Source organism: Callithrix jacchus, chromosome 12 (genome assembly GCF_049354715.1).
Source record: "Callithrix jacchus isolate 240 chromosome 12, calJac240_pri, whole genome shotgun sequence".
Classification (NCBI taxonomy): Eukaryota; Metazoa; Chordata; class Mammalia; order Primates; family Cebidae; genus Callithrix; species Callithrix jacchus.
The window spans coordinates 5,390,393-5,415,342 of record NC_133513.1 but is presented as its reverse complement, the minus strand read 5'-3'; the positions used below and the strand labels follow the sequence as shown (position 1 = coordinate 5,415,342).

Sequence of the window (24,950 nt, the reverse complement as noted above, 5' to 3'; positions counted from 1 at the left end):
TGGTCTTGAACTCCCGACCTCAGGTGATCCGCTCGCCTTGGCCTCCAAAGTGCTTGGATTACAGGCGTGAGCCACCATGCCCGGCCAGCCATATTTATTTCTTCCGTTTCTCTCCAGATAAATTTTAACAATTTTTTTTTTTGTTATTTACAAACATGGGATCATACTATCTGCACTGTACTGCAATTGTGCTTTTTCCATTGAATAATACATAGACCATCTTTGCACATTAGCACACAAATGCACTGCGCTGCTTTTAGTGGATGCAGTGTAGTCCATGGAATGGATTTACCAAAACTTATTCAGCCAATGCCCTGGTGACAGACATTTAAGGGATTTATAGTTTCTGACTAACTGGCAAGTGTGGCAGGTGGGGAAGTGTTCTAGGATTATCACCATGATAGGTGTACGAAAGTGCCCCTGAGACTACCATGGAGGTGAATACACCCTCCTTATGCTTACCTGAAGACAAGTGTCTTGATGGGTAGAACGTCAATAGAATGTAGGACCCAGAAAAACAGACCATCTAGCTGGTTTTCCAAGATTTTTGTGGGCTGCAATACACTTGGATCAAAGGAAATCCTTCTTGAAGGTTCAATACCTAAAACAGTTAAAAAGTCGTGGCTGGTCTGGCATTAGCTGGGGGAGGTGGGGAGGAAGGAAGAGGGCTATGCCTATGAAGCTCCTCAAATAAGAAACCAGATGCATGTGCTTTCTCTGAGCCAAACCATTACCTCTCTGGCTCATATTATGTTAGTAGATTTCTCAAAAGGAAAAGCCACAAGTTTCAGAAACTGTACTCTAGGGTTCTGAGGGGGGCAGAGAGTTTGAGAATCCTTGCTCTAGCCTGCCTCTGCTGATTGAGAAAACGGTAGTGCTGCTGTTGGGCTGAAATAGCTGTTCCTTTCACCGCTTTTGTCATGACTAGTAACTACCGTTTATCTGTTCTCGGCCTCCTTGGAACAGGGGTCTTGCCTGACACGTGCACACTCGCACGTGGCACAGTAAGTGGGACACAGTAGGCACTCGGAAAGTGTTTGCTGTAAACATGAATGAAAAAGGGCGACAGGCTAATAAAGGGTGGAAGGCTTTTGGGGGTCAGCACAGCCCCGGGACGTCCCATTCTCGTGGGCCGCCAGACGCCAGGAAACACGCCGACTCCACTTCACGGCGCCGCGCCCGGGATACCAGAGACTACATCGACTCATTCCCGACATAGGGCGCGCGGCAACTCCGGCGAAAAGCAGCGATAGGCTGTCGCGGCTGCCAATCAGACCAACGGCGCCGCGACTCGGAGACCTCTGGGAGACACGGGTCCCTGTCCATCCCCTCTCCAACTGGCTCGCGTGCTCGCGGGGTACTCTGGGAGATGTGTTTCTAGGAGCGGTCTGCGCAAGTGCATGCGTGAGGGCGGGGCTTCGGGGGTCGGTCTGGCGCGTCCGTCGCGCCTTCTATGAGCCCCTCGGCAGAAGCCGCCGTGGGGCGCCTCCCTCCCTTCTTCAGTCAGCCCGGGACCCCGGCGGGAATGAGGCGCAGGGAGTGTCTCGCTTGACCCCAGCGCGTCCTGGCGCCCTGCGGACACTTCCTCTTCATCCTCGGTCGCTCTTCCCGCATGTCTCCTTCCCGAAGCCCCTTCTCCTCGGGATGCCGGGGCAGAGACCCCCCCCCCGGAGTGGCGCCGCCCTCCGCTCTGGCGTGGGGTTCGCGGGGCGTCGGCGGGAGGGGTCCTGGAGGGAACGGCTGTGCGGGGGCGGGACCCCCTCCTCCCCACAGACGCGCCCCTGACAGTCGTGCCATGGCTCTGCGGACGTCCGAGGACGCTACTGGCGGTTCCTCCCGCCGTGCCCGGCACTGTTACCTCCCCGAATTGCCGGAACAACCCACTTGGTAGGAAACGGAAACTGAGAAAAATCGACTAACTTGCCCACGTCACACGGCCCCAGATATTTGAGTCTCGTATTTCCCACCATTTCGTGGAGCTTCCAGACTCGCCAACAGTTGCAAAACAAGGTGATGAGTGGGAATGGCATAAGCACGGGGCGGGGAGAGGAAGTGGGCAGCACCTTAGAGGGCAGGATTCAACAAACGGAACCTCAAAGGGGGCAGTGTCAGTGCAGCTTCGTAGTTGGTGAGAAACGAAGGGCTGGGCACGGTGGCTCAGGCCTGTAATCCCAGCATTTTGGGAGGCCGAGGCGGGCGGATCACGAGGTCATCAGTTTGAGACCAGCCTCACCAACAAACATGGTGAAACCCCGTCTCTACTAAAAATATAAAAATTATCCAGGTGTGGTGCTGTGCACCTGTAATCCCAGCTACTTGGGAGGCTGAGTCAGGAGAATCTCTTGAACCTGGGAGGTGGAGGTTGCAGTGAGCCGAGATCATGCCACTGCACTCTGCTTGGGCAGCTGAGTGAGACTGTCTCAAAAAAAAATAATAATAATAACAAAATAAAATATGAAACAAATTCCCTGCACTCGCTAACCCTATTATTCTGCTATTTTTTTCTCCAACTTCCTTATGACTTCCGGATACATTATGTATTTGTTTATATCAGTTCACACTTTCCTATAAGAATGTAGGCTCAGGCCAGGTACAGTGAACCACACCTGTAATCCCAGCACTTTGGGACGCTGAGACAGGTGGATCACCTGAGGTCAGGAGTTTGAGACCAGCCTGGCCAACATGGTGATACCCTATCTCTAATAAACTAGCCAGGCATGGGGGTGGGTGTCTGTAATCCCAGCTACTCAGGAGGCTGAGGCAGAAGAATCTCTTGAGCCTGAGAGGTGGAGTTGCAGTAAGCCGAGACAGTGCCACTGCACTCCAGCCTGGGCAACAGAGCGAGACTTGTATTAAAAAAAAAAAAAAAAAAAAAAAGGCTCTTCTGAGTGGGCCAAACGCAGTGGTTCACGCCTGTAATCCCAGCACTTTGGGAGGCCAAAGCAGGCAGATCATTCGAGGCCAGGAGTACCAAACCAACATGGTGAAACCCCGTTTCTACTAAAAATACAAAAATTAGGCAGGCTTTGTGGTTGTGGGCGCCTGTAATCCCAGCTACTCAGGAGGCTGAGGCAGGAGAATTGCCTGAACCCAGGAGGTGGAGGTTGCGGTGAGCCGAGATCGTGCCATTGCACTCCAGCCTGGGTAACAAGAGCGAAACTCCGTCTCAAAAAAAAAATCGTTAACCCTTTAGGTTTCTGAATTTTTTATTTCTCAAGGACTGTGCTGTACAAAACATAATCTCAGCACTGAAGTGACAGCCATCACTGTGATCAGGGGCCAGCTGACAGACAAGCCATGGATGACCAAGGGCCTTTCTTGCCAGCTTGCTCACCCCAGAGAGGGCTGTGGAGTGATTCTAAGCAAAGTGTCTTAGAATATAGTTTGGTGCCTGGAAATTCACTTAAAATTTGAATGATTAGCCTCTCAAAGGCTCAGATCTCTCCCTTAAAAGTAAATATACCGGTGGTGTGGAGGAGTTTGTGTCACAGTGGGATTCATTATTCTCCACTCCAAATCAACATGGGAAATCTTCCACAACCTTCCAACAGCTCTGTCCATTATGTCAACAACAGACCTATTACTCCATCTCAAAAATAAATAAATAAATAAATAAAAACACTTAAATGACATTACAAGGGCGATAATTGTATTTTCACTGTAATAAATTACTGGACCCCCCCACAAACAAAAGCTTTGTGAGCCTTTCTTGCCCTAGAAACTCCCAAGTGGCATCAAAACATTGTCTTCTAGAAGTCCTGCCTTAGAACTGCTTCTGTTGCAAAAACTGTCACCGCGATTGCAAAATGTCCTGATTTAAACCGGAAAGTCCCGTTTTCTGCCCAATTCTGTCATGGGGTTTTGGTCTCAGCTCCGAGAAGTTTTCTGACCAGTCAAGATGGGATCACACAGCACCCATAGCGTCACTACAGAGTCTCATCCTTTCTCCATCTGGGAGACTGCCCGGGAGGAGCTGGTCCCAGTGATACCCCAGTCAACACCCTTCTTCTGGCTCAGCCTAAAAATTCCAAAAGTCTGCTGTCTATGCCATCAATGTGCATTTCGGTTCACTCCCTTTTTTTTTCCTTGAGACTGGGTGTTTTGCTGTGTCACCCAGGCTGGAGTGCAGTGGTGCAATCACAGCTCATTGCAGCCTCAACCTAGGCTCAAGCAATCTTCCCGCCTCAGCCTCCTGAGCAGCAGGGACCACCAGTGTGTGCCACCACACCCAGCTAATTTTGTGTGTGTGTGTGTGTGTGTGTGTGTGTGGAGGTGGGGTCTCCTTATATTGCCCAGGCTAATCTCCAATTCCTGGGCTTAAGTAATCCTTCTGCCTCAGCCTCCCAAGGGCTGGGATTATAGGTGTGAGCCACCATACCTGGCCCCATTCACCTACTCTTTATTTAGGGAAGATGTTGGGTTTGGAGGTTATAGATCAAAAGGATCTAGTGAACTGCTTGTTTGTTATGACTTATGACAACAAAGCAGGCCGGGCGCGGTGGCTCACGCCTGTAATCCAAGCACTTTGGGAGGCCAAGGCGGGCGGATCACCTGAGGTGGGGAGTGTTCAAGACCAACCTGACCAACATGGAGAAACCCGTCTCTACTAAAAATACAAAATTAGCCAGGCGCTGTGGTGCATGCCTCTAATCCCAGCTACTTGGGAGGCTGAGGCAGGAGAATTGCTTGAATCTGAGAGGCAGAGGTTGTGGTGAGCTGAGATTGCGCCCTTGTACTCCAGTCTGGGCAAAAGCAAAACTCTGTCTTTTTTTACAAAAAGGAAAGAAAGAAAAGAAAACAAAGCAGAAGCACCAGATACTCTGTGAAATAGAAAACTGGTAGACCGACTGGACAGTAAGTTAAATCCAAGCAACCAGAGCTCATCAAAGCCTTGACTCCCAGGCTCGGCACACACAGAGGTGCTCACACGCAGAGCTGTTTGCTCAGCTGGGTACCAGAATGTGGTGACTGACCCGTGGAAGTGACCCGTCCTGGACCTCAATGGCCAGCTGGAAATGTGACATCCATGGGTACTCATGGGTAGTAAAGTCATAAATTATTGTCACGCAGGGGATGATGTTGTGAAGTGCTGGATGTTTGGATCCTGGCTCTGGGCGTCATTAAGTTACAGATTCTTGGTTGCACAGGGGAATGAATGACAAAGCCAGCCCTGTAGAACGCTGCAGAGATTCTAGGAGGTGGTGTTTATAAAGCAAGTGGTGGCTGCTGCAGAGGGTAAAATGCATTATTAACAAAACTTCTGGCTGGCATGATGGCTCGTGCCTGTAATCCCAGCACTTTGGGAGGCCAAAGTGAGTGGATGGCTTGAGCTCAGGAGTTCAAGACCAGCCTGTGCAGCATAGTGAGACCCTGTCTCTATAAAAAATACAAAATTAGCCGGACGTGGTGGCATGCACTTATAGTTCAAGCTACTCTGGAGGCAGAGGTGGGAGGGTCACCCGAGCCCAGGAGGCAGAAATTGCAGTGAGCTGAGATCCCAGCACTGCACTCCAGCCTGAGTGACTAAGCAAGACCTTGTCTCAACAAAGAAAAAAAAAGGTAAAGATCACAAGTAGGTAACTGAGGAGTCAGTTCACCCCACATGTAACCTATTTATTTATTTCGAGACAGAGTCTTGCTCTGTCACCCAGGCTGGAGTGTAATGGTGCTGCCATCTCAGCTCACTGCAACCTCCACCTCCCAGGTTCAAGCAGTTCTCCTGCCTCAGCCTCCTGATTACAGGCCCACACCACCACACCTGGCTAATTTTTGTATTTTTAGTAGAGATGGCGTTTCACCATTTGGCCAGACTGGTCTTGAACTCCTGACCTCAGGTCATCCACCTGCCTCGGCCTCCCAAAGTGCTGGGATTACAGGCATGAGCCACCACGCCCAACCCCCTACATGTAACTTCTGTTAGCTTCAGAGCCACCTCTGGGGCCCTGCACCAGACTATGAGCTGAAGGACACCTGTGCCTTTTTACCCCTGTAGCTCCAGCATCCTGGCACGTGTCTAGAATGTTCAATGAATTTGCACAGAAGAGCATTCTGGCTCCAGGGAGTGAGGACCGAGTCTGCTCTGGGAATAGATGAGTCAGGCTGGTGGTCCGGGCATTGCTTTTCAAGCCCTTCATGTTGCTGGAAGAACCAGACAGCTGGAAGTGGATCAGCAGGGGTGATGATGTGGCGAGAGTTAATCCCTGGCAGTGCCCTTCCGGCTTCACTTGTCTTCTTGGGCCAGGAAAGGCAAAACTCGGGGGTCTGTATGCACTGCCCACCCCTTCACCCTGTCCTGTGCCATTGGCTCTGGAGGGTCCAGGAAACCCCGTCTCTAGAAGAACAGTTGACCAGTGGGGCTGGCCATCAGCATGGTCCTCTCTGTTCCCACTCACCTGCTTTGCCAGCCCCAGATCCTGGCAGGAAGGGAGATTGGAGTGGGTGTCTGGAATCTAGTCCCAGATCTTCCCTTGCAGACTTGCCCACCCGTCTGTGGTCTAGTGTGGAGGTGAGGTCCAGGAGTCAAGAGGATGTGGGCGCACATGTCTGGCACTCGGAGGCATTGAGCCCTCCCAGCTGGAAAATCCTCTGAACCTGTGAGAAGAGAACACAGCCGGCATGGACACACCCTTACCCTAAGTCTCATTTCCCACCAAGACACAGAGCATTTCCGGTGCCTTTTCCGTTATTTCACAAGCTGCCTTTTATTGCTCACGACGGACAGAGGCTTCTTCTCCCACCAGAAGCCAGACAGCCGGTTCCAGCCTTTCCAGTTCAGCGCCATGGCCATGACGCCTAGTGACCATCTGCTGTCCACCCTGGAGGAGCTGGTGCCTTATGACTTTGAGAAGTTCAAGTTCAAGCTGCAGAACACGAGTGTGGAGAAAAAGCACTCCCGGATTCCCCGGGGCCAGATCCAGACAGCCAGGCCGGTGAAGATGGCCTCTCTGCTAGTCACCTACTATGGGGAGGAGTACGCTGTGCGGCTGACCCTGCAGGTCCTGCGGGCCATGAACCAGCGCCTGCTGGCCGAAGAGCTCCACAGGGCGGCTGTTCAGGGTAAGTGGGTCACGGCCTCCTCCTCACCCAGCACTGACAGCTGGCTGCTTTGCGGGAGAGGGCACCGGGAGCTCAGAGCAGCTCACTGTGACTTGGGGGTTGGGATTCCCAGGTCCACCAACACCCAGGTGACTTCAGTTCAGGAACGTCCTTTCCTTCACTCTGGCCTTTGGAACTGGGTCAGTAAACTTCCTTAAGGCTCCTAATGGGTTTTTGTTTTTGTTTTTTGTGAGATGGGGTCTCCCTCTGTTGCCCAGTCTGGAGTACAGTGGCACGATCTTGGCTCACCACAACCTCTGCCTACTGAGTTCAAGCCATCCTTCTGCCTCAGCCTCCTGAGTAGCTGGGATTACAGGTGTGCATCACCACACCCAGCTAATTGTTGTATTTTCAGTAGAGATGGGGTTTTCACATGTTGGTCAGGCTGGTCTCGAACTCCTAACCTCATGATCTGCCTGCCTTTGCCTCCCAAAGTTGTGGGATTACAGACGTGAGCCACCACACCCGGCCTCTAGTGGGCTTTTTAAGAAGCAGGTCAGGATCAGGAAAGGCAGGAGCCGGAGCACCTGTTCTTTGAGACTTCTTCACTTCCTTTATGATTAACAGTCACAGCGGATGAATATTTCTAGCTTAGCAAAAAGGGATAACTACCCAATCATATGAACAGGGTGGGTATATAATCTTCTCACTGCTGTTCATCATGTTGGCCAGGCTGGTCTCGAACTCCTGACCTCAAGTGATCCTCCTGCCTTGGCCTCCTAAAGTGCTGGGATTACAGGCATGAGCCACCACTCCCGACCTATTTTTATTTTTAAAATGTATAATCTGGGTTTTGCTGATCTGTGTAAGATCTTATTTGAAACAAATTCTCCTCCTTAAAACGTTTGAAAAGTACCATTTGAGAAATATTAGGCCAGGTGCGGTGGCTCACACTTGTAATCTCAGCACTTTGGGAGGTTAAGGTGTGTGTATTGCTTGAGCTCAGGAGTTCAAGACCAGCCTGGACGACATGGTGAAACCCTGTCTCTAACAAAAATACAAAAAATTAGCTAGGGGTGGTGGCATGCACCTGTATTCTCAGCTATTGAGAAAACAGAAAACAGGCTGAGGTGGGAGGATCTCTTGAGCCTGGGAGGCAGAGGTTGCAGTGATCACAACATGGCAACAGAGTGAGACCCTGTCTCAAAAAATAAAATAAAGGAAGCAAGAGAGAAATACATAGCTACATTAAGCATGTTCTTACTAAACGGTAATTGACTGCCATTGACTACAAAGTTCTCAACTTTTGTTTTTGAGATGGAGTCTTGCTCTGTCGCCCAGGCAGGAGTACAGTAGTGCTATCTCGGCTCACTGCAGCCTTCACCTCCCGGGCTCAAGAGATTCTCCTGCCTCAGCCTCCTGAGTAGCTGGGACTACGGGTGTGCACCTGCATCTACTGTTTCGTATTTTTAGTAGAAATAGGGTTTTGCCATTTTTGGCCAGGCTGGTCTTGAACTTCTGACCTCAAATGATCCTCCCACCTTGGCCTCCAGAGAAGCTGGGATTATAGGCATGCGCCACCACACTCGGCCAATTTTTTGTATTTTTAGTAGACAGGGTTTCTCCCTGTTGGTCTTGAATCCCTGACCTCAGGTGATCCTCCCACCTCAGCCTCCCAAGGTGCCAGTTTTACAGGTGTGAGTCACCACGGCCCAGCCTATTTTATTACTCAATTTCTTTTTTTCTTTTTTTGATACGGAATCTTGTTCTGTCTCCCAGCTGAAGTGCAGTGGCGAGATCTCGGCTCTCTGCGACCTCCGCCTCCCAGATTCAAATGATTCTCCTGCATCAGCCTCCCGAGTAGCTGGGACTACAGGCGCGAGCTGCCATGCCTGGCTAATTTTTTTGGATTTTAGTAGAAACGGGGTTTCACCATGTTGGCCAGGATGGTCTCGATTTCCTAACCTCCTAATCCGCAGGCCTCGGCCTCCCAAAGTGCTGGGATTATAGGCGCGAGCCATCATGCCCGGCCCTTATTCCTCAATTTCTAAGCTTTAATATCCGAGGGGATTCTCTGTCCTCCCTCTTCCCTGGTTGTCCTTTCAGAATATTCCGCGGAAGAAAGCGGCACAGACTGTTCTGCAGCGTCCAGCTCCCTGGGCGCCGAAGACTCTAGGAGCCTGAAGCCTGAGCCCAGGAGCCTGAAGACTCTAGACGACCTCCCCGAGGGGAAGGAGAGGAGCTGCCCTAGGCAGTGCGGGGACGGGGCCGCCAACCCACGGTGCCCCCAGCCCGAGGCTGGCGGGGGCTGCCTCGGGAGGGGGCTGCCGAGGAAGGCCCCAGGCAAACACAGAGAAATCGCCTCCGAGGGCCTGGACACGCAGGGCAAGCCTCGGACCCGGACCCAGAGCCCTGCCCTGACCAGCGGGAGAAGCCCCAGCAGGGCGCGCGAGGGGGTCCAAGCCCAGGTCCAGCTGCGCAGGAACGCCAGCTCCGCAGGGAGGCTGCAGGGGCTGGCGGGTGGCACGCTGGGGCGGAGGGAGTGCAGGGCCTTCGAAGTGAACCAGCCCTCGGGAAAGAAGCGGCCTAAAAGCCTTGAGTTCACCGTTTCTACAGGGGAGAAGGCGCCCCCAAATCCAGAAATTCTCCTGACTCTGGAGGAAATGAGAGCTGTGAATCCAGATTTGGCAGCTGCCTCCCAGGCAGGGTCCACTCCGGATGGAGGGGCGTCTGCGGACCCGGGGGAAGGCTCTGGGAATCCAGAACGTTTGGTCACCGGTAAATTGTGTTCCTTCCCTACTTTAATTTATATGGGCTCCAGAGAAAGAACAGCTGTCCAGGCGCAATGGCCCATGCCTGTAATCCCAGCGCTGTGGGAGGCCTGGGCGGGAGGATCACTGGAGGCCAGAAGTTTGAGACCACTCTGGTGAACATAGTGAGACCCCCCCCATCTCTATAAATAAAATTTAAAAAATAAAAATCGGCCCAGCGCGGTGGCTCACACCTGTAATCCCAGCACTTTGGGAGGCCGAGACAGGTGGATCACCTGAGGTCAGGAGTTGGAGACCAGCCTTGCTAACGTGGTAAAATCTCGTTTCTACTAAAAAAAAAAAAAAAAAAAAAAAAAAAAAAGTGATGCGTGGTGGTGCGCGCCTGTTATCTTAGCTACATGGGAGGCTGAGGCAGGAGAATCACTTGAACCTGGGAGGCAGAGGTTGCAGTGAGCCTAGATTGTGCCATTGCACTCCAGCTTGGGCAACAAGAGTGAAACTCCATAAAAAATAAAAATAAATAAATAACCCAAAGGTTGGGCAGGGCACGGTAGCTCATGCCTGTAATCCCAGAGCTTTAAGAGGCCAGGGCAGGAGGATCTCTTGACCCCAGGAGGAATTTCATACTAGGCTAGGCAACACAGTGAGACCCATCTCTACCAAAAAAAAAAAAAAAAAAGCTATGATGGCACTTGCCTTTAGTCCCAGCTACTCAGGATCTGGGAGCAGAGAGAGTTCCAGGCTGTGCTTAGCTGAGATGGTGCCACTGCACTCCAGCCTGAGAAACGTAGGCAGACTCCATCTTTACAAAACTTAAAAAAAAAATTAGCTGGATGTGGTGGCATTCACCTGTAATTCTAGGTACTTGAGAAGCTGAGGCAGGAGAATTGCTTGAACCGGGGAGTTCCAGACTTCAGTGAACTGAGATCGTGCCACTGCATTCCAGCCTGGGCAACACTGCAAGATCCTGTCTCTAAACATTTTGGAGGCTGGGCGCAGTGGTCGTGGCTGTAATCCTAGCTGCTTAGGAGGCTGGCACAGGAGAATCACTTGAGCTCAGGAGGTGGAGGTTGCTGTGAGCTGAGATCTCACCATTGCCCTCCAGCCTGGGCAACAAGAGTGAAACTCCACCTCAAAAAGAAAAAAAAAAAAGAATGTCCAGTTGAAAAAAGGCAATCAGGTTTTATTCAGTGGCCAAAGAATGGAGAAGGGGAGCTCACCTCTGCCGGCGCCTGCTCACCAGGGGCAGGGGGATTTTAGAGTCCAAAGAGAGGAAGGGAAGTAGGTAAGCAGGCCCAGGGCAGGATTCCATACACGCAGCCAATGTCCCCAGCGTGCTTCTTCGTACTTTGCATGGACACAAAACCCTGGTGATCTTTTATGGGAGGAGCTTTTGGCTTTATAATGATGTGTTAATGATCTAAAGGTAACTGGAGGTCACTTGTTCTGATTTGCACTGGTTTTGCTCTGATCCTAACTTCCTCTGGTTTTTGGCAAGGGATCAGGAGGCTCCAGGACATCTTTTTTTTTTTTTTAAGACAGTTTCCCAGGCTGGAGCGCAGTGGCACCTCGGCTCACTGCAACATTTGCCTCCCAGGTTCAAGCAATTCTTGTGCCTCAGCCTCCCGCATAGCTGGGATTACAGGCACCTGCCACCATGCCTGGCTGATTTTTTTTTTTTAATTTTAGTAGAGACCGGATTTCACTATGTTGCCCAGGCTGGTCTCCTGAGCTCAAGCAATCCACCCATCTTGGCCTCCTGAAGTGCTAGGATTACAGACGTGAGCCACCACGCCTGGCCGTCATCTGTTTTTTTTTTTTTTAAGCAGCTATAGGTAAAGAGACTAAAGAAAAGCTTTTAAAGACAAATGCTACCAGTTTAGAGAGGACTGGGCTTGTTCAGGTGACAATTCCATGCTCATGGTGGGGGCAGCATTCAGGAACACACTTTCCTTTTTTTTTTTTTTTTTTAGACAGAAGCTCACTCCGCCTCCCATGCTGGAGTGCAGTGTGTGATTACAGCTCACCGCAGCCTCGGCCTCCTAGGTTCAGGTGATCCTCCCACCTCAGCCTTCCAAGTAGTGGGACTATAGGTGCTCACCACCACACCTGGTTATTATTATTGTTTTTTAAAGTAGATATAGGGACTTGCTATGTTGCCCAAGCTGATCTTGATTGAACTGCTGGGCTCAAGCGATCCACCTGCCTTGGCCTCCCAAAGGGCTATGATTACAGGTGTGAGCCACTAACCCCAGCATTTCTCAGCCTCCTGTGCAGTTAGGTGTGGCTATTTGACCCTAATATATCCAAAGGGATGTAAATGGAGGTGTCACAAGCAGCTTCTAGAAACTTCTAAAGCCTTCCCTAAGGGATACCATTCCCCTCTGTTCCTCCATCTTGCTGCCTGGCGTGAGGACGTCACCTTCTGAGAGCTTGAGGACAAACTTGGTGGAGCAGAGCAACAGCAGGAGCCCAGGGTCTTGCCCCACAGACCTGTCTGGGACCACCTGTGTATCATTTATGTGAGAGAGGCAGAAGCTTCTATCCTGTTGAGGTTACTGTTATTTGGGCATTTCTATTATTGACAACCAAACACAGTTTTAATGACTACCTCAGCAGTAAAAGATAGATACTTGGGACTTTAACCAATAGGCTTTCCTCCCTGCCCAGAGAAAGGCAGATGGTAGTCTCAACCCCATTATGACACATTGCTGTGAGATTACCGTGAGAAGGGAGTATTTTTTTTTTTTTTTTTTTGAGACGGAGTTTCGCTCTTGTTACCCAGGCTGGAGTGCAATGGCGCGATCTCGGCTCACCGCAACCTCCGCCTCCTGGGTTCAGGCAATTCTCCTGCCTCAGCCTCCTGAATAGCTGAGATTACAGGCACGCGCCACCACGCCCAGCTAATTTTTTGTATTTTTAGTAGAGACGGGGTTTCACCATGTTGACCAGGATGGTCTCGATCTCTTGACCTCGTGATCCACCCGCCTCGGCCTCCCAAAGTGCTGGGATTACAGGCGTGAGCTACCGCGCCCGGCAGAAGGGAGTATTTTTAACCAGTCTTGGGAGGCGGGGAAGCAGCTGTGTGGACAGTGAATTCTATCACTAGGGAAGAATCATTTCTGGGGGCTACTAGCAGTCTCGTTTACAAATTTGCTGTGAATTTCTGGAACACTGTGAGGTGAGGAGGTAGGAGGGACTGAAGGATTCTGTTTCTGTTTCTTCTCATATCTCCTGGTGTGTCTGCTTATGAAGTTGCAGTTAGAGTCTTGGGGTAGAGCTATTCATAACTGTTATGTCTTCATGATGAGTTCCACTCTTTAGCCCTATAATGTCCCCATTGCCTTTTCTTTTGAGACAGCACCTCACTCTGTTACTCAGGCTGGAGTGCAGTGGTGTGATCCTGGCTCACCGCAGCCTCAACCGCCTGGGCTCAAGCAACCCTCCTGTCTGTCTCCCAAGTACCTGAGATTAGAGGTGTGCACCACCACACCTGGCTGATTTTTAAATTTTTTGTGGAGATGGGGTCTGACCATGTTGCCCAGACTGATCTCAAACTCCCGAGCTTAAGTGATCCTCCCGCCTTGGCCTCCCAAATTACTGGGATTATAAGCATGAACTACCCAGCCGCTTCTTTGCTTTCATTTAATGCTTACTGAGCTCAGATGTGAGCAGTGGTTCATTTATTCCTTCACTCAATACTCATTTTCCAAATACTTACCATATGCCAGGTACTCTGCTAGGCGCTGGGCTCCATCTAGGAGTGAGGTGCACAAGTCACCGTCCCCTGGAAGCCCCTACTCATGTTATGGGCAGCCGGGATGGGTTAAAGTGGCGAAGAAACACTGGTGGGAATGTCTCTTTCCTTTGTATCGCCTGCTAGATCCGTGTCTGTACAGGAGGAATAGCACAAGGCCATGGGTCTTTCTTTAGGGTAAAGGCCCAAGAATTCCAGGTCTAAGGAGTGTCTGAGGCCTAGCTCGTAGCTCTCAGTCCCAGTGGACTGCTTGGATGGAACTCAGGGGAGGACAAGCTAGGGAGGGGGCAGAGTCTGAGCACCTGCATGTGCCAGGCAAGAGTGCTCTCCGCTGTGCTTGGTGATACCTCTGTGTAAAAAACTTGGGTTTGCTATTCAGGGGATTTTTCCACTGCATGTCCCCAGGAAGGCCACCAGACAAGGCTGCGAGTCCCCATTGCCACACCCAGGAAGGAGGCCCAGTTGGTGGTACCTGCTTGCATGATTCCTGCAGCTGCCCTCAGGCAGCTTCTGGACACCCCGAGGCCACAGGCAGCTGCACACCTGGCTGTCCCCGGTGCCAGGCCTCACATGAAAGGAAGAGCACAGGAAGCCTAAGCCCCCAGCCCCTGCCACAGTGTAAGCGCCACTTGAAGCAGGTCCAGCTGCTCTTCTGCAAGGATCACGGTGAGCCCATCTGCCTCATCTGCAGCATGAGTCAGGAGCACCGAGGCCACCAAATGTGCCCCATTGAGGAGGCCGCCCTGGAACACAAGGTAGGCACTCCTTGTCTGTGGGCCCTTCTCTACCCGGCACACAGACACACCGGGCCTTGCTTCATTGTCCCAAAAACTCTGTGATGTTGGTTTATTAGCCAGAACTCTTGAGCCGGAAATGACAAGGACACGATATAAACCAGGCCAGCAAGGAGGGGAGTTACAGGTTAACATTGCTCGGAGGTCCGGGGGTACTTGTTGCAGGTATGGCTAAATCCGGAGACTCACAGGAAGTGCCTCTCAGCTCTGCTGCCCTTGGCAATGCAGCCATTCCTCCTGTTTCCTGAGCACCCCTCCCCGAGCCACCCTCAGCCTTGCTACCAGAAGGAGATGTTCCCCTCCTGAACTGGCACCAGCTAAAGATGGCAGGAGCCAAATTCAAGCTTTTCAAAAGTGCTGTTTTTCCAGGAGCAAATTCAGGAGCAGCTGAAGTATCTGAAGAAGCTGAGAACGTCTGGGGAGGAGGAGCGATCCTACGGGAATGAGAAGGCAGCGAGCTTTCTGGTAAGGCCAGAGGGGGCCAGTGGCCCATCCTTCCCTGCGAGGAGGGTGGGAGGAGTGAGCAGGAGTCCCCGAGGTTCTGCTGTGGTTCACAGGGCAGCAGGGATGGCCACCTGCTCTCAGGGGGCAGAGGGGTAACCAGCAGCCACGGGTGAGCTCATCCCTGTAGAGGGAGACCACCCCCAGCAGGCAGGGGTCAACTCTGAGGATCCTGACACGCTTTCTCGTACTCACCACAAGATGGTATAAGGCAGCCTACAAGGGTGACTATCACGGAGAGGCGGGATTGAGGGAAGGGGAGGAGAACACTTTTGTCCTTGAGATGGTGCCTCGCTCTTTCGCCAGGCTGGATGCAGTGGCACGATCTCGGCTCACTGCCACCTCTGCCTCCCGGGTCTAAGCAAATCTCCTGCCTTAGCCTCTTGAGTGGCTGGATTACAGGCGCATACCACCATGCCTGGTTAATTTTTGTATTTTTAGTAGAGACAGGGTTTTGCCATGTTGGCCAGGCTGCTCTCAAACTCCTGACCTCAGATAATCTGCCCTCCTTGGCCTTGCAGAGTGCTGGGATAATAGGCATGAGCCACCATGTCCAGCCAATAACACTTTTAACTGTAAATTCTTTTGAGTGTCTCTGTGTGTGTGTGTGTGTGTCTCTGTGTGTGTGTGTGTGTGTTGTGTGTGTGTGTTGTGTGTGTGTGTTGTGTGTGTGTTGTGTGTGTGTGTTGTGTGTGGTGTGTGTGTGTGTTGTGTGTGTGTGGTGTGTGTGTGTGTGTGTTGTGTGTGTGTGTGTTGTGTGTGTGTGTGTGTGTGTGTGTGTGTTTTTCCAAGACAAAGTCTTGCTCTGTCGCTCAGGCTGGAGTACAGAGATAGAATCTAGGCTTGCTGCAACCTCCACCTTTCAGGTTCAAACAATTCTCCTGCCTCAGCCTCCTAAGCAGCTGAGATTATAGGTGCCTGCCACTGAACCTGGCTCATTTTTGTATTTTCAGTAGAGACAGCGTTTCACCGTTGGCCAGGCTGGTCTCAAACTCCTGACCTCAGGTCATCTACCTGCCTCGGCTCCCAAAGTGCTAGGATTACAGGTGTGAACCACTGGGTCCAGCTGTTTTGTTTGTTTGTTTGTTTGTTTGTTTTGTTTTCTGTTCATTTGTTTGTTTGAGATGGAGTCTCACTCTGTCATCCAGGCTGGAGTGCAGCGGTAGGATCTCGGCTCACGGCAAACCTTCGCCTCCCCAGTCCAAGTGATTCTCCTGCCTTAGTCTCCTGAGTTGCTGGGACTACAGGCATGTGCCACCATGCCCAGCTGTATTTTATCTTTTTAGTAGAGACGGAGTTCCCCATGTTGGCCAGGCTGGTCTCGAACTGCTGACTTCAAGTAATCTGCTTGCCTTGGCCTCCCAAACTGCTGGGATTACAGACATGAGGCACTGGACCCAGCCGAGATTTCCCCATTTTATAAGACGATGTTTATATAGGATTAGGGACCCACTCAACTCCAGTGGGACCACATCTTAACTAACATCTGCAAGAACTCTATCTTCAAAGAAGATCACATTCTGAGGACTGGGGGCTAGGGCTCCAACATATAAATTTCGGAGGGGACACAGATAAGCCATCACACCAGATTTAAGGCCATTTTCCCAGAGCTAGCCCAAGCCATGCTCAGTCTGTTCTGGAAGGTTGCAGCCAATATTGCCTCCTGTTCTGGAATCTAGGCCTCCAAGAGGCAGAAGAAGCCCACCTCTTAGCCACCTTCAGGAGGTGGGCTTCTAGGGGTTCCTGGACATACATGTCCACCCACAGACCCCTGCACCTCCCCATCCTCCACTCCCCAGAAACAAACTGAAATGCTGAAGCAGCGGGTACAGAGGAAGCTGGAGCAGCTGTACCACTTTCTGGAGCAGCAGGAGCATGTTTTTGTGGCCTCACTGGAGGACCTGGGCCAGATGGTTGGGCAGTTCAAGAAGGCATACGACACCCGTGTATCCCGAGACATTGCCCTGCTTGATACGCTAATTGGGGAGCTGGAGGCCAAGCAGTGCCAGTCGGAATGGGAGCTTCTGCAGGTGGGTGCGCCTGGGCCCAGCTTTCTCGGGCTCCCTGTGCCCATCAGGATGCCTAAGGCTCCCAGTTCTGCCATCAGTTCTACCGGAGCCAGTGGATGAGTCCCCTAAGGCCTGATCTTGGTGACCCACAATGCCTCTTGTGCCCAGTCCCCTTTGATGAGGTGTCACAGGAGTCCAGGGTGGCCCAGCATCCAGGGGATCCCTGCCATTGCCCAGAAGGGATTAGCAGGGTTTGAGGGCCATTCCCTTGCAGGCCTTGCTACCTGGGATGCCTGAATTAGAATTGAAGAGACGGGCTCCACTCACTGACACCCCAGGGCAGGGAGCTCCGGTATAAGTGCAGGGGGCAGCTAAACGTCCAGGAGCCCAGGAGTAGAGGCCAGGAATCCGCACAGCCTCTAGGAGCCTGGTAACGAACAGTTTCCTTCTTCTGTCTTCTAGGACTTTGGAGACATCTTGCACAGGTACAGAGCGGTCCCGTGGTGTCCCCTGGGGTGTCTTGCAGGAAACATTTGGTAGAGACAGTCCTAGGACGGACCTGGGAGGGAGACGTTCCCAACTTACGGCGAGGAGTCTGCGACTCCAGACTCCTCTCTTTTTCTGCAGCTTCCCAAAGCCTCTCTGGATCTGCACAGGGAGAAGGGGATCTGGTCAGCAGGCAGGCTGACCAGGTGTGAGGCTGCAGACTGGGAAGGGTGAATTCAGCCTATCCTGTTGAAATGGGATGGAGGCTCCCTAAGAAACCATCTGAGTGGACTGTGTTCTAAGCAACTCACCTTCTGAAAACTGCCCCGCAGGCCTGCTGGTGGCCTTGGAGAGCTTGTTTGGAGTGGAGCTGGGGTAAACCCAGCAGGAAGGGGAGGAAAGGGACAAGAAGAGGCTAGGCCTTAAAATCACTGGGAGCTTTACAAAATCCCAATGTCCTTTTGTGTCTGGCTTCTTCACTTAGCATGATGTCTTCAGGCTTCATCCATGTGTCAGAATTTCTTTCTTTCTTTTTTTTTTTTGAGGCAAGAGTCTCGCACTGTCGCCCAGGCTGGTGTGCAGTGGCTCCATCTCGGCTCACTACAACCTCCGCCTCTCGAGTTCAAGCGATTCTCCTGCCTCACCCTCCCGAGTAGCTGGGCTTATAGGTGCCCACCACCATGACCAGCAAATTTTTTGTATTTTTAGTAGAGTCGGGGTTTCTCCATTTTGGTCTTGAACTCCTGATCTCGAGTGATCCACCTGCCTTGGCCTCCTGAAGTGCTGGGATTACAGGCCTAAGCCACCTCGCCCGGCCATTTTTTTTTTTTTCCCCTGAGACAAGGTCTCACTCCCATTACCCAAGCTGGAGAGCAGGAGCACAGACACAGCTCACTGCAAACTCAACTTCCTGGGCTTAGGTGATTCTCCCACCTTAGCCTCCTGAACAGCTGGGACTACAGGCAAGTGCTACCACTCCTGGCTAATTTTTTGTATTTTTAATGGAGATAGGGTTTCCCTATGTTGCCTAGGCTGGTTTTGAACGCCTGGGCTCGAATGATCCAGCTGCCTTCGCCTCCCGAAGTGCTAGGATTACAGGCGTGAGCCCCTGCACCTGGCCTATTTTCTCCTGTTGTTGCTGTTTTCATAATGGCCATCCTAACGGATGTGAAGTGGTATTTTGTTATATTTTTTCCCCTTAATTATCATTTTTATTTCCATAGAAAGAAAAAAAGACTAGGGAAGTATAATCCATTTGCCATAGATAATTCTGGTAGATAATATCAATGTCACTTTAAGTCCATTCTGAAAACTCCTTGTGATTTGGATATCCATGTTTTTAAAGTGCCCCAGTACATGCCAACCTGTGGCCAAAGCTGAGGACCAGCATTTAGATCTCTGAATCCAGGGAAGACTTTTCTCCCATCCAAGTACTATCCAGGCCCGACCCTGCTTAGCTTCCAAGATCAGACGAGATCGGGCGCGTTCAGGGTGGTACGGCCGTAGACAAGGGAAGACTTTTCTCCCATCCAAGTACTATCCAGGCCCGACCCTGCTTAGCTTCCAAGATCAGACGAGATCGGGCGCGTTCAGGGTGGTACGGCCGTAGACAAGGGAAGACTTTTCTCCCATCCAAGTACTATCCAGGCCCGACCCTGCTTGGCTTCCAAGATCAGACGAGATCGGGCACGTTCAGGGTGGTACGGCCGTAGACAAGGGAAGACTTTTCTTTGTGTAGCTCAGGCTGGGCTGGGTGTGTCCTGTGGAGAATGTGTCTCATTCCCAGCTCACGGGTACTTGGGCCACCCTCTCTCTCTCTCTAGCCCTCTCTGGTCAACAGTCTTTTGTCTCTAGGGCCAAGAAGGTGCCTGTCCCTCAACGGTGGACCCCTCCTGAAGAGATAAAAGAAAAGATCCACCTGCTCCACCAGAAGTCAGAGTTTGTGGAGAAGAGCGCTAAGTACTTCTCAGGTAGACGGGCTTGGGAGAGTATCGGAGGCGCACGCTCACTCCTCCCTAAGATCCTCATAGCCTGGGGCCCCTCACTTCCCTCCTCCTCCACCTGCTTTCAGCCTCTGCCCAGTCTCTCCCTGGCCGAGGGACCTAACTCGAGCTTCTGTTTGCTCCCTTTCTCACATTTTAGAAACCCTGCGTTTGGAAATGGAAATGTTCAATGGTGAGTCAGCAGTGGCAGTGTGCGCTGGCCTGGGATTGTGAGTCAGCAGTGGCAGTGTGCACTGGCCTGGGGTTGTGAGTCAGCAGAGGCAGTGTGCACTGGCCTGGGGTTGTGAGTCAGCAGTGGCAGTGTGCACTGGCCTGGGATTGTGAGTCAGCAGTGGCAGTGTGCGCTGGCCTGGGGTTGTGAGTCAGCAGTGGCAGTGTGCACTGGCCTGGGATTGTGAGTCAGCAGTGGCAGTGTGCGCTGGCCTGGGATTGTGAGTCAGCAGTGGCAGTGTGCGCTGGCCTGGGGTTGTGAGTCAGCAGTGGCAGTGTGCAGACCTGGGGTTGTGAGTCAGCAGAGGCAGTGTGTGCGGGCCTGGGATTGTGAGTCAGCAGTGGCAGTGTGTGCGGGCCTGGGGTTGTGAGTCAGCAGTGTGTGCGCTGGCCTGGGGTTGTGAGTCAGCAGTGGCAGTGTGTGCTGGCCTGGGGTTGTGAGTCAGCAGTGGCAGTGTGTGCGGGCCTGGGGTTGTGAGTCAGCAGTGGCAGTGTGTGTGGGCCTGGGGTTGTGAGTCAGCAGTGGCAGTGTGTGCGGGCCTGGGGTTGTGAGTCAGCAGTGGCAGTGTGCAGACCTGGGGTTGTGAGTCAGCAGTGGCAGTGTGCGCTGGCCTGGGGTTGTGAGTCAGCAGTGGCAGTGTGCGCTGGCCTGGGGTTGTGAGTCAGCAGAGGCAGTGTGTGCACTGGCCTGGGGTTGTGAGTCAGCAGTGGCAGTGTGTGCGGGCCTGGGGTTGTGAGTCAGCAGTGGCAGTGTGTGCTGGCCTGGGGTTGTGAGTCAGTAGTGGCAGTGTGTGCGGGCCTGGGGTTGTGAGTCAGCAGTGGCAGTGTGTGCGGGCCTGGGGTTGTGAGTCAGCAGTGGCAGTGTGCACTGGCCTGGGGTTGTGAGTCAGCAGTGGCAGTGTGTGCGGGCCTGGGGTTGTGAGTCAGCAGTGTGTGCGCTGGCCTGGGGTTGTGAGTCAGCAGTGGCAGTGTGTGCGGGCCTGGGGTTGTGAGTCAGCAGTGTGTGCGGGCCTGGGGTTGTGAGTCAGCAGAGGCAGTGTGTGCGGGCCTGGGGTTGTGAGTCAGCAGTGGCAGTGTGCGCGGGCCTGGGGTTGTGAGTCAGCAGTGGCAGTGTGTGCGGACCTGGGGTTGTGAGTCCAGCAGTGGCAGTGTGTGCGCTGGCCTGGGATTGTGAGTCAGCAGTGGCAGTGTGTGCGCTGGCCTGGGATTGTGAGTCAGCAGTGGCAGTGTGTGCGCTGGCCTGGGGTTGTGAGTCAGCAGTGGCAGTGTGCACTGGCCTGGGGTTGTGAGTCAGCAGTGGCAGTGTGTGCGCTGGCCTGGGGTTGTGAGTCAGCAGTGGCAGTGTGTGCGCTGGCCTGGGGTTGTGAGTCAGCAGTGGCAGTGTGCACTGGCCTGGGATTGTGAGTCAGCAGTGGCAGTGTGCGCTGGCCTGGGGTTGCTCCAATGTTCCCTTGTGCTGTTGGCTTCAGGGGCACTCTTTAGAAGACAAAAAAATACCCACCTGGAGCCAAGGCAGGAGAAAGGTCATGGCAGGCCCCCACCTCCGTGCCTGACTCATTGGCTGAGTTGACTCTTTAGACCACAGTCCCCAATGCCACCTGGGTTCCTGGGAAGAACGGGATTATACCCAACATAGCATACAGGGTCCTAAGCAAGGGGTTCCTTGTCGTCAGGATAGTGTAATTTAGCCCCTCTGAATGGGAATGCTCAGGACTTCTTCCCTATCTCATTCTTCTCCATAGTTCCAGAGCTGACTGGCGCTCAGGCACATGCTGGTAAGTGCCCACATCAAGGCAAGCGGCCCTGGCCTGCTGGATCCCTGTGCTCTCCCCAACCATGTTCCAGAAGAACTGCCCCGTCCCTGTTTCCTGCAGGTGGGGAGAACGCTGTGGGGATGTTGCCCACGGACCCCTAGTTAAGGTGTTCAAATTTTCTTTGCAGTTAATATGATTCTGGATGCAGAAACTGCTAACCCCAACCTCGTCTTCTCTGATGATCTGAAGAGTGTAAGACTTGGAAACCAGTGGGAGAGGCTGCCTGATGGCCCGGAAAGATTTGACAGCTGCATCCTGGCTCTGGGCTCTCCGAGCTTCATCTCCGGCCGCCATTACTGGGAGGTGGAGGTCGGAGACAAGACAGGGTGGGTCCTGGGAGCCTGCGAGGCATCCATAAGCAAGAAAGGGAACATAACTCTGTCGCCAGATAAAGGCTACTGGGTGGTGATAATGATGAAGGCAAATGAGTACCAGGCATCCAGTGTCCCCCCGACTCGCCTGGTAATAAAGGAGCCTCCCAAACGTGTGGGCATCTTAGTGGACTGCAGAGGTGGAAGCATTTCCTTTTACAATGTGACAGCCGGATCCCACATCTATACATTCTCCAGTTGCTCTTTCTCTGGGCCCCTTCAACCTCTCTTCAGCCCTGGAACACACGATGGAGGGAAGAACACAGGCCCCCTGACTATCTGTCCAGTGGGTGGTCAGGGGCCTGAGTGAATGCCCAACACCGCATCTTTCTTCTGGCTGCCAGTCTTTTGTCTTCATTCACGCACTCAACAGTCATGGAACACCTACTGGGTGCCAGCTACCATAGGAAATGCAATGAATAACAAAATAGTTACTCTGCCCAAGGAGCTTACCCGATCATAGCAGAGGTAAGGTAGGTACGAACACACTGGTCGATCCAGGTGAAGACGTGTACTGATGACACACCATGGGTCTGAGAGGAGGAAGGATGGAGTTGTCGCACAGTCAGTCTTTGGTGAACGGCGCTCTCCCGAGCAGAAGATTTGGCCTTCATTTTCCCTCAGAACCCCATGGCAAGGGTATGTCCCCTTGTTGTCGCTGCCTCTGTCTTGAGGACAGGGGGTGCCTAGAGAAACATGGGAGACTGGATTGGGATAGAAGTATTTGCGTGCCTGGATTGATGAACTATAATTCTTTTTTGTTTGTTTTTGAGATGGAGTCTCACACTGTTGCCTGGGCTGGAGTGCAGTGGCACGATCTCAGCTCACTGCAACCTCCGCCTCCTGGGTTCAAGTGACTTTTCTGCCTCAGCCGCCCAAGTAGCTGAGATTACAGACTCCTGCCACCATGCCTGGCTAATTTTTTGTAGTTTTAGTAAAGATGTGGTTTCACGTTGTTGGACAGGCTGGTCTCGAATGCCTGACCTCAGGTCATCCACCTACCTCGGCCTCAAAAATTGCTGGGATTACAGGCATGAGCCACAGCACCCAGCTTTATTTTGTGTGTGTTTTGTTTGTTTGTTTGTTTTTGAGATGAAATCTTGGTCTGTCGTCCAGTGCAGTGGCAAGATCTCAGCTCACTGCAACCTCCACCACCCAGGTTCAAGCGATTCTCCTGTCTCAGCCTCCTGAATAGTTGGGATTACAGGTGCCCACAACATGCCTGGCGAATTTTTTGTATTTTTAGTTGAGATGGGGTTTCATCATGTTGGCCAGGATGATCTCAAACTCCTGACCTCAGGTGATCTGCCCGCCTTGGCCTCCCAAAGTGCAGGGATTACAGCCATGAGCCACCGTGCCCAGCCATGATTCTCAAGAGTATTGACTGGGCCTCATGAATACACAATTTAGAAAATCTAGTCATTTGCATTTGTCACTCAATCACTGTGGAATTCCCTTTTCCAAATGCATTTCATGAAGCAGGTGGGACTACTCTATGGAAAAAACATTTGGCATGTACTCCAAGTGTCAGATGACTCTGTCTTGGTGTGTACGGAAAAATCTGTGGGTTGTGGAATATTAGGTTCTCCTTCACACATATCCTGTCCATTTGTCCTTTGTTTATAGAGATGTAAAGGGGCTGGGCATGGTGGCTCACACCTGTAATCTCAGCACCTTGGGAGGCAAAGGTGGGTGGATCATTAGAGACCAGCCTGAGCAATGTGGTGAAAACCCATCTCTACAAAAAAATACAAACATTAGCCTAGGGATGGGGGTGGGAGGATGGCTTGAGCCCAGGAGATCTAAGCTGCGACAGTGAGCTGAGATGCAGTCCAGCCTGGGCAACAGAGTGAGTCCTTATCTCCAAAAACAAGGTGGGTGTGAGAAGAAAAAACAAATGAAGATTAAATTTCAAACTCCTATGCCAGCTCCTCCGTCTTCACCACTAGAGTCTAGCTTGGACTCACAGATACTCCGTGGCTATGAGGAGAGCAGGTAAACTTGCTGTGCTTTTGTTAAGGAGTTTCATTCTACAGGAGTAAGCCACGTGCCAGGAGGGTTCACATGACCCATGCTTAGCCGGTCCCTGTGGCGGGTCCTCTGTTACTCCCAATTTTCCCTCGTTATAAGATTTCATGAACATCTTTGTGTATACTTTCCACCACCTCACCAAATACCTATTTTTCCTCTTGTGTTATTCCCAAAATGGTTCCTGAACGTGAAATATCTCATAATGCTTGCTATGGTTTGCCATACCATCCTTTGCAAAGATTTTAAAAATATTTCATGCCCAAAGCAATGACTGTCATTTAAAGGTTTTTGCCGATTTAATAGGGATGTAATGATGCCTTACTTCTGTTTTATTGGATTACTTGTTAATGAGGCTGTGAATTTTTCCATGCGAATTTCTGCTTTTTGCTTCATTCTGTGGAAATTGTACAGCTCCTCTGAATACTTGCTGTTTGGAATCTGGATACTGAACTTCATTTTTTGCTGTACGTCTTCATATATGTTTTAGTCTGGGCGCAGTGGCTCATGCCTGTAATCTCAACACTTTGGGAGACAGAGGTGGGTGTGAGAAGAAAATGCAGATCGCTTGCATCCAGAAGTTCAAGACCAGTCTGGGCAACATGGTGAAACCCTGTCTCTAGCCAAAAATAGAAAAGTAGCCAAGCATGGTGGCAAGCACCTGTAGTCCCAGCTACTCATGAGGCTGACATGGGAGAATCGCCTGAGTCTTGGAGGCAGAGGCTGCAGTGAGCCAAGATTGTGCTACTGTACCCCAGCTTTGGGAACAGAGTGAGAGCGTGTCTCAAAAAAAAAAAAAAAAAGGAAAACAAAAACATAACTGTTTTAGATCTTTTTGAATCTGTCAAATGAAATGTTTCTGCCTAGTGGTTATTTTCATGGAGATCTAAATCCATACTATAAAATTCACCCTTTTAAAGTGAAAAGTTCAGTGTTTCTTAGTATAGGCATTGGATGTATATATCAGCACTATCTAGTTCCAGAACACTTTATCATATGTATTAGCAGTTGCTCCCGATTCTCCCTCGTTCCCCAGCCCATGTAAACCACTAAGCTACTTTCTGTCTCTCTGATTTTGCCTATTCCAGACATATGATGTGAAGTGGAATCATACAATATGTGGTTTTTTGACTGACTTCTTGAGCTTAGTATGTTTTCACGGTCCATTCAT

General features: G+C 51.6%; 1 protein-coding gene and 1 pseudogene across 5 annotated transcripts; one reads left to right on the top strand and one right to left on the bottom strand.

Annotated features, from left to right (window-relative positions):
• Positions 1–1,160: 1,160 nt before the first annotated feature.
• Positions 1,161–6,781, bottom strand: LOC103796537 (uncharacterized; annotated as a pseudogene).
• MEFV (MEFV innate immunity regulator, pyrin) lies at positions 1,401–24,223 on the top strand. 5 transcript variants are annotated; one of them, XM_035266717.3, is made up of 11 exons: positions 1,401–2,010; positions 6,741–7,056; positions 9,142–9,813; positions 13,969–14,318; positions 14,727–14,822; positions 16,658–16,888; positions 17,330–17,352; positions 19,208–19,323; positions 19,496–19,528; positions 21,309–21,341; positions 21,508–24,223. In XM_035266717.3, exons 2-11 carry the CDS (start codon positions 6,780–6,782, stop codon positions 22,059–22,061), a joined length of 2,385 nt encoding a protein of 794 aa, XP_035122608.1. In that variant the 5' UTR covers positions 1,401–2,010; positions 6,741–6,779; the 3' UTR covers positions 22,062–24,223. The 5 variants fall into 5 exon arrangements, with proteins under 5 accessions (XP_035122608.1, XP_002755878.1, XP_035122606.1 ...); XM_002755832.6 differs by having other exon boundaries at positions 6,474–7,056; XM_035266715.3 differs by having other exon boundaries at positions 5,993–7,056.
• The last annotated feature ends 727 nt before the right edge of the window (positions 24,224–24,950 follow it).

What these genes read in the sequence shown, in the direction of transcription:
- MEFV (XM_035266717.3), top strand. Translation starts at nt 6,780, where the DNA reads ATGGCCATGACGCCTAGTGACCATCTGCTGTCCACCCTGGAGGAGCTG. An exon ending in TCCAGAACGTTTGGTCACCG is followed by an intron (nt 9,814 to 13,968) that starts GTAAATTGTGTT and finishes GCATGTCCCCAG; the next exon opens with GAAGGCCACCAGACAAGGCT. An exon ending in AGAAGGCAGCGAGCTTTCTG is followed by an intron (nt 14,823 to 16,657) that starts GTAAGGCCAGAG and finishes TCCACTCCCCAG; the next exon opens with AAACAAACTGAAATGCTGAA.